This window comes from Impatiens glandulifera, chromosome 7 (genome assembly GCF_907164915.1).
Source record: "Impatiens glandulifera chromosome 7, dImpGla2.1, whole genome shotgun sequence".
Lineage (NCBI taxonomy): Eukaryota > Viridiplantae > Streptophyta > Magnoliopsida > Ericales > Balsaminaceae > Impatiens > Impatiens glandulifera.
In genome coordinates this window covers 6,137,413-6,146,389 of record NC_061868.1, presented here as the reverse complement: position 1 = coordinate 6,146,389, position 8,977 = coordinate 6,137,413, and the positions used below count along the sequence as shown (strand labels likewise).

Sequence of the window (8,977 nt, the reverse complement as noted above, 5' to 3'; positions counted from 1 at the left end):
AGTTATACTAGTTATGGATAAAAAAAAATTATAACTATTTAAAAAAAAACAATTTGATCAATGATTGAAAAATATTTTTATTATTAAATAATTGATATGGGACGTAACATCAAGATAAGTTCATATAAAATAAATGCCTTTAATTTAAAATATAAATAAAAAAATTGCTAAACTAAAAAGTTAGTTGGCTAGACAGGATTAAAACGTCGTCGTTTTACATGTTCTTTCAGTTGAAGACCCAAGTTCCTTATCGTCTAGTGGATTCCTTTGGATGTAAACGACGACGGGCTATTACAGGCTGCCGATTTGTATTTACGCCGTTTCTTCTCTTTATTTTCTCTCACATCCCAAATCCCAAATCCAGGAGAGAGGAAAGGAGAAAAATTGATTCTTTTATTCAATTCAATTCAGATCATCCCCAGCTCGTCAATTCATCTTTTCCCCCTTTCCATCCATCTAGATCGCTTCACACGAATAAAAAAGGTAATGGGTTAATCTTTGATCATCTTCAGTTCATTCTAATTGCAATCGTTTTCATCTTTAAGTCAATCTGATTTCATAATTCCCCTTTTTTTGCCATCGCTTCCGTGCCCTAGTTATTTCATTGTTGAATTTTACTGTTTGGTTTCATATACGTTGTGATTGTTAAGAAAAGAAACGATCTTTGATTGTATTAATCAGATCGATGGCTTCTTCACAAGACCCATGGGTAAGGGAGTATAATGAAGCAGCAAAGCTTGCTGAGGATATCAATGGGATGTTGTCCGATAGGTTATCTTTGCCTGCATCTGGACCTGAAACACAGCGTCATGCTTCAAATATGAGGAGAAAGATTACGATTTTGGGAACTAAACTTGATAGCTTGCAATCTTCAAGGCTTCCTTCCAAACAGTCCTTGTATGTTGTAATCAATCCTTTCAATTGCATGCAACTGAGTTCTGTTTCTGTTAGCCTGAGTTCAAAATTGTTCACATTTTCAGAACAGAGAAAGAGATGAATCGTCGCAAGGATGCTGTCGCAAACTTGAGATCGAAAGCGAATCAGATGGCTTCAACATTGAATATGTCAAATTTTTCCAACAGGGATAGTTTGCTAGGTCCAGAAATTAAACCTGCTGATGCTATGAAAAGAATAGAAGGTTTGGATAACCATGGGGTTGTTGGCCTTCAAAGGCAAATAATGAGAGGCAAGTTCTTGGACTAGTTCTATTCAACTTTTTTTTATGATTTTTGTTTTGTTTGATTTCTTTTTGAGCGTGTTATTGATAAAAAAAAAACAGAACAAGACGAAGGCCTTGAGAAATTGGAAGAGACGGTGATAAGTACTAAACATATTGCTTTGGCTGTTAATGAGGAGCTTACCCTGCATACTAGGCTTATTGTATGTATCTTTTATCTGGTTTAGTTGTTTTGAAATTTTTAAACAGCAGTAATTGATATTGAGTTAATGTAGGATGACCTCGATGAACATGTGGAAGTGACAAACTCAAGGATGCAGGTAATATTCATGCTCATCCAAGTTGAATTGTTGTTTTACCTGCATTAATTCACTGGTAGATAGTTGACGATAGTCAAAAGCAATGATAAAAGTTCCAAGTTTCCGATTGAATATTTGACAATGTCATATTCTTATGAATGTTATTGTTCTGATTGATTTCCATGTACATAACACACAAATGAAGAACAATCTGAACCTTATGTGACTCACTCAAGATTTTTGAAAAGATTAACTTATGTCTAGATAATGTCTTTATTTTTAAGAAAGAAACTCATTTTTCTTCCTTGCTTCCTGAACTTGTATCAAAAGCTCGTTTGCTTCATGAACTTTCAGAAATTGTTCGAATTACTTTCTGTAGTCTATTTTTATTTGGTTAACTCGGTTAATGTCTTGACATAATGGAAAAAAATAGTCAACGATTGAGGTTAAGGAGATGCAATAAGTGTGGCTTAAATTATTTAAGCGCGATAAATAATTTGAGTCATTTTTAAAAGTAGAGGAAGCAAAACAAGCCTTTTTGTGCAAGTTCAAAAAGCAAAATGAACTTTAGTCCAATTAGAGCTTTGAGTGTTAGATGGTCGGTCGGTCTTTTCTTTGTGATGTTTTTCATTTGACTGAGTATTAACTTGTTTTTAACTCATTACAACAACTGTTGTCCAAACTTTTTTTTTTTGATTCGAGTTTATTCTCAAGGTGGTTACCATGACCCAGTTTAATTCGTAGAGTTTTTTGTTGGGTAAATAAACTTTAGTGAGACTTTTTTCTTGTTTGAACTAATTACACAACCTTTGTCAATACTTGTTATGCAATGTTTTTGTTTGTGTTGTTTTCACAACAGATATATAACTTTCGCGTGTAAACGTGGATTAACAAAAAGTATCTGAAATACCAAACTTATTGATTTTGTTGACATACAGAGAGTGCAAAGGAGCTTGGCAATTCTCAACAGAAAGACAAAAGGTGGTTGTTCATGTCTCTCTTTGCTTCTGTCTGTCGTTGGCATAGTTGTTCTGGCCGTTGTCATATGGTTGCTAGTTAAATATTTATAGGCCAAAAATGGTGTTCTAATCGGAAAGTCTTGTTTACCCTTTCATTGTTTCATGCTTTGCTTGTGTGTGACAATTCTCGAGATGTTTATTATAATGTCCCAACTTATTATTATTTGTATAATGATTCTTGGCCTAGCATTTATAGTCCAGTTTACATTAACTGGATCTATGTTATCTATATTATGAAATTTTAAATGTTTTCAAATTTAGTATATGTATATTCCTAAACATGAAAGTTTCAGCTATTTGAGATTTCAATTTGTGTTGTTTGAAGGTTCAAAATGTCACATGATACTTGAATTATTACCATTTTAGTTATTTGGAAATTTTTAAATGGATAAAACGTTTATTTTCATACGTATTTTTGTAAATGAAAATGATATATATAAGGAAAAAAGCTCACTTAGACGTATGTACTTGTACAAGTAGCTCACTTAAACGTATGTACTAATAAAAGATCATTTAAACCTATGTACTATCAAAAATTGGCTCATTTAGCCTCTTTTAGTAACCATGGTTAACTTTTATTTTTAAATTTATATATTTATTAATTAAATATTAATATATTTTCTCTCTCATTCTTTTTCATTAATTAAACCAGATAATTTATTTTATTCTTAATTTATTTTATTATTTTAATATTAATTTCTCTTTTATATGTTATCTTTTTTTTTTTATTAGTTTTTATTTCTCATATTACTTAAATTCTCATTTTTGAAAAATATTTAACAATTTATTTATAAATTTTATGTTTTACTGGAATATTTTTTTGAATAATTTTTTCTTATTTAATTTAATATAAACAAAAATGAAATTAATAATTTTTTATTTAATTTTTATTCACGACTTATAGTAGTAGGTGCATTGTTATATTAATTATTACTTTTTTGGGTTTATTTAATTTTTAGTTCTTAATTAATTTATTTTTGTGTTGAAGAATTTTTATTGTTGAAAAAATTTTCATTGTTGAAATGATTTTCATTATTATATTCAATTATTGGGACCAAACAATTTTAAAATAATTAATAATCTATGTGAATATAAGAAAAAAATATAAAAAAGAAGAAAAAATATAAAGTTAAAATAATTAATGATGAATACTCATATATAAAATAAAATTAAAATAATCAATAATAAATGCTCATATAGAAATAATAAAAAAGATAAAAAAAAAAATAGAGAGTTCATTTATTAGTAATAAATGAAAAGGAATGAGAGAGAAAATATATTAATATTTAATTAATAAATATATAAATTTAAAAATAAAAGTTAACCATGGTTATTAAAAGAGGCTAAATGAGCCAATTTTTGATAATACATATATTTAAATGATCTTTTATTAGTACATACGTTTAAGTGAGCTACTTGTACAAGTACATACGTCTAAGTGAGCTTTTTTCCTATATATAAACTATAAACGTTTTACACATTTTATTTTTAAATTAAGTATTTTTTCGAGACTTTTGTAGGAAAATTTGGAAAAGATAGATTTTGTATTTGTTTTTATAAAAATTCTCCAGTTGCCTTGAAAGACTGAAAAAGAATGACGATGGTGAGAAAACTTAATTTGTCAGTGTCATATAACACAATTTTGAAATTAAATGTACCGGCGCAAATGATACCTTCAAAATATTCTGACGAAATTACACTCGTCTCACGCGAAGTGAATGATCGTCATGCGAAAGACACGATTATTCTAGATTTTTTGCATGCCTTCCTTTCACGTGACGATTCTCCCATTCGCGTTACGCGAAAGATGTATTTTCTTCAAAAAAAATTCAAGAGGTCACCAACGCAATTTAATTTATACACTGGTCACTAACGCATTTAACACTTTTTAGGATTATTACGTCAAATTTCCCCTGTGTGTTATTAGTTACTTTTATTGGTCCCATATATTAAATGAAATATTTTTATTTTAAGTGTATACCTGTCAACATAATTGACTTTAAAAAGTAGGTGCTTTTTTTTTCTTTAATTAAAGTCCCAATATTTTAGAAAAATAAAGTTGTTCAAATAATTACAATCTCAAATCAAAATATCTTCAATTGGGAAGGCACTATGTTCTTAACATAGCCTACAAACATAGAAAATTCATCTAAAACCTTTGTATCGGCTCCACTATTTATAATCGGCGGAAAAAACAGCCAGAAACTTGTTGCCACCACGAACCCCACCGTCAACACCACCAATACCATCTCCGGCAGCTCCCGCCTTCCAGCGAACACCTTCTTTAAACCAAACTCAACCACCACACAAACACCATGAAGAACAAAGAATCCAGTCATCTCCCAAGTAGGGCTTACTTTCGTGACATAATAGAACAATAACTCGTGCATCAATCCCGATACTAGAAATGTCGCTATAATAGCTGTCAACTTCGCCGTTGGCTCTCCAACCAGATGCGCTGCAAACGACCTTACCTATTATTGTTAGGGAATTAAATCAGTTAGTACAAGATGAATATGACATTTATTTTGCATTCTATTATATACGTTTAGTTTTCTTTATCAAACTCTATTTCAAGTGTAGAATATTGATTTTATTTAAAAAAATGTTTTTTTTTTTCTTTTAAAAGTAAAATTATTTCATGTTAGATTAAAAATCACAATAAAAACGTGAAAATACAAATTAGGACATCATATAAATATCAAGAGCATTTATATAATTTTTAAAACATTAAATCAAAATATAATGTATTTTCGTTTAATGCATTTCCTAGTTAGAATTGAACTAGGAATCATTTTTTTTTTTTTTTTTTACTACATTCCTTTGATTTCGGTCTTCTAAAATATATATAAATATTGATAATATTATATATTTATTAGTGTTACAGGAACTTAGATATTATCTTTGTCCCATTCCTAAACACCAACCAAATTTGAAAAAAAATATTCAAAACAAAACAATTTAGAATGAAAATTGCAAAAACTTCCTAAAGGCCCTTTTGAGATATAGGTAACTAATTATTATTATTATTATTTTTTTTTTAGAATAATGAGTCTAAAGTCATGTTTTTTTAATTTATTATTAAAACCCAAAACACTTATTTGGACCTATACTCAACAAGAATTATGAACACAATTCAAGACATTAAAATATGTATATATTTTTAAATGTTAAGATCATTTTAAAAAAAAAAATAGAAAGACTAATTGTAAAGTTATTTAATTTTTAAAATAGTAAAGTAAAAAAGAAAACTTACCGGCTTATAAATAGTAATTCTGAGTATATTAGTAACCATGAGATTCCATCGTCTTCCCCAAAAATCCTGCAACGAAGTAGCCAAATAGGGTTTGTTCGACGGCGGTTCAAGTTCCAATCCAAACAAAACCTTAGCCAAACCATTCGAACCAGCAATTAAAACATCAACAAGAAGAAACGTTTGTAAACAATAAAAAACCCAGATCAATTTCGTATGAATCGAATCAATAAAACCTCTATAATTATCTACAACAGTAAATAAAACCCCAAGTAAAACCACTTCCGTAGCTAAACAAAGATCAAACTTCGATACCCTTTTGACTAAAACAGTTTTAGATCGAATGGGGAGGATAGAGAAAGCGATAAACAGGGGAAAAGATAGTTTTTTTGAATTGGAACAGAGTGGACCGGTTTCGAAGGCGAAAAGGATGAGTTTGAAATTGCCGAGCCAGGTGAGGAAGAAGACGGCGATGGCGGTGTTGAAGGCGGAGGTGAGATGGAGAGGGATGAGAGAAAAGAGAAGGATTATTGGGAGGAGAGAGAGTAGACGGAGAATTCCTTTGGGAATTTTTGTGGTGATGAAGTAACAGTATGTGAGGGCGGCGGCTATGGAGAATGAGAGCTTGAAGATGAAGAAGATATCCATTTCTTTTTTACTTTCTATTTTAGAATTTTGAGAGAAAAATAATGGGATTTAATTAACTTTATAATAGGGTTTTATTAGAAAATGTGGATCTCAAAGTATTATAAAAACCCAACTTATATATTTCTTTATAAGAAGTGGTTGGATTGGGTTTATTAAAATAATTCAATATTAATTCAACACAATTTTATATATTATTACTTACATTTCACTTAATTATAATATTTTTTATTTTTTTGTTATTATTATTATTATTATATATTAATAAATTTTAAATATATTTTATTATAAATATTTTTTTTTCAAAATCATTATCCACTAATATTTTTTTAAAATAAATAAATCCATACCAAACAAGCTCTTAATAACATTTGAAAAATAAATTAAAGAAATAAAAAAAAAATAAAAAAATGATGTAATACCAATAAATGAATTTGACTTTTTTTTGGCTTGGAATCATGAGTTTCTAGGAAACTTCTTATTTAAAAATTAGTCTTATTCTTTAGAGATTATAAAAAGAGAGTAGCTTTTTATCTCACAATAATATTTTTCAATTTTCAATTTTCAATTTGAGAGCTCTAGGTGCCTTCATTCTTTTTTAATTTTAAAATTTTAATTAGGTGAGTCTTTTCAGAAGATTTAATATTTTATGTTCAATTATTATTTAAAATGTTTTTAATGAAAATTTTTATTAAAAAAATAAAATTTAAAATCTTATTGTTATTAGAATTTACGTCATTAGAGTTAGAGATGTTAGTTGGGTTAGTTGCGACGGGATGCATTTATTATTCTGTTCCGTTTTATTTAAGAGATTTGTTTTTATTAATATTTTATTTCATTCGGTTGTAGAGGATGGACATAGTTTATATCATATTTTATAAAAATAATATTATTTAATAAAATTCTATAAAGATTTTTTTAATATAATATATATAGTATTATATTGAAATTTTATATTATTATAAAAAAAATTTAAAATTTTAATAAAATATATTTAATAAATAAATTAATATATTAGTAATTTTATATATTTAAATATGTTTATAGTATTCGGAACAGCATTGAAATCGAAACAGGACAAGACGAAGCCCAATCAACTACCAACCAAATAAGGAAAAAACTGTCCGAAATGAAAAAATTCATTTCGATTACTGCGGAACGATTTCAAATTGTCATTCTTATTTAATTAGAGTTTAACTTTATCAATTATGTTTTCTTATTATTAAAGGAGTTTGAATTTATATTTAATTAATTAATATATTAGATTTGTTTAAGAAAAAGTTTAGATTATGTTTGAACTAGGTTAACTTAATTATTTATTTATGTAAAACTAAATTTTGGGTTTTTAAGATTATATGTATGTTTAAAAAAAATTAATCTATCATTACTATTATCATTTTAACAATTAAATTCTTTATTTTATCAATTAAAAAATCAAAATATTTTTACCTTAACTTTACTAAATTTAAAAATACATTTTTGACCTTTATCCTTATAGAAACCCTAAATAACCTACTATTTTATCAAATAAGATTTTTTTTTAAAAAAACTTACAAAAATCCTAAAAACCCTAAGATCAAAAAGCTCTAAGTTGTAACATTATTTAAATTTATTATAATAACCTGTAAATTCAGATGAATTATACACACCACACCTTTCTCTCAATTTTTTTCCACTATACATGTTTTATTTTCTTCTTCTTTATAATAATAATTATTATTATTATTATTATTTTTTTTGTCTAAATACTGAGAAAGTGGAGGCTAGCTTAACTCTCGGTAGCTTGGTATCGACTCCACTATTCACAAACGGTGGAAAAAAAGACAAATACTTAGACCATTTCTAACCCACAAACTCATTCTTAAACCTAAAATGCAGTAAACGTTAAATCAAACAATAATTCATCTCCAACTCAAAAACTCATTTCCAAACCTAAAAGAATATTCTTAGAATATTCTTTTCTTACACTAACTTTTTAACCTTATTAATATTATCTATATATTTATCAACTTTACATATTTAATTCCAATCTTTTCACATCATTTAATAAAATTAAAATAAAATTAATTATATATCAATAATTCATAAACAACAAAATAATTTAATAATACATTTAAATAAACAAACATATTATATTAAAACAAACATTATTAATAAAAAACACTTGGTACACGTACACATAACATAAACAATGTATCAATTCTCGAAAATGGTGTACTCTTTCCACAAATGATCAATTAATGCATTACGAAGTTCAATGTGTGCATATTTATTTCTTTTTTTCCATACCGAGATATGAAATCTTGAAATCGAGTATTTTCATCTATCACCATCTCGACCTTTGGTGAATGCATTTCCATTTCAATTTCGATATGTGCATTAAGGTCACGTTCATCCTCAACAATCATATTATATAAAATTATGCACGTAGTCATTATATCATGCAACACTTTTTTCTCTAATATCGTATCGGTCCCGCTATAATAGAAAAACGTGATTGAAGAACTCCGAATGCACGTTCAACGTCTTTTCTATATACTTCTTGTTTCATTGCAAAATATTTTTCTTCTAACCATGTGGCTCA

General features: G+C 27.5%; 2 protein-coding genes across 2 annotated transcripts; one reads left to right on the top strand and one right to left on the bottom strand.

Annotated features, from left to right (window-relative positions):
* The first annotated feature begins 277 nt into the window (after positions 1-277).
* Positions 278-2,684, top strand: LOC124945665 (syntaxin-52-like). Its single transcript, XM_047486135.1, has 6 exons — positions 278-483; positions 682-897; positions 981-1,186; positions 1,280-1,380; positions 1,453-1,497; positions 2,415-2,684. Exons 2-6 carry the CDS (start codon positions 686-688, stop codon positions 2,544-2,546), a joined length of 696 nt encoding a protein of 231 aa, XP_047342091.1. The 5' UTR covers positions 278-483; positions 682-685; the 3' UTR covers positions 2,547-2,684.
* A 1,870-nt stretch (positions 2,685-4,554) lies between these two features.
* Positions 4,555-6,420, bottom strand: LOC124945664 (long-chain-alcohol O-fatty-acyltransferase-like). The gene is made up of 2 exons (XM_047486134.1): positions 5,752-6,420; positions 4,555-4,969 (listed from the first exon to the last, which is right to left on the bottom strand). The coding sequence occupies exons 1-2, from the start codon at positions 6,394-6,396 to the stop codon at positions 4,580-4,582; spliced, it is 1,035 nt and encodes a 344-aa protein (XP_047342090.1). The 5' UTR covers positions 6,397-6,420; the 3' UTR covers positions 4,555-4,579.
* Between the last annotated feature and the right edge of the window lie 2,557 nt (positions 6,421-8,977).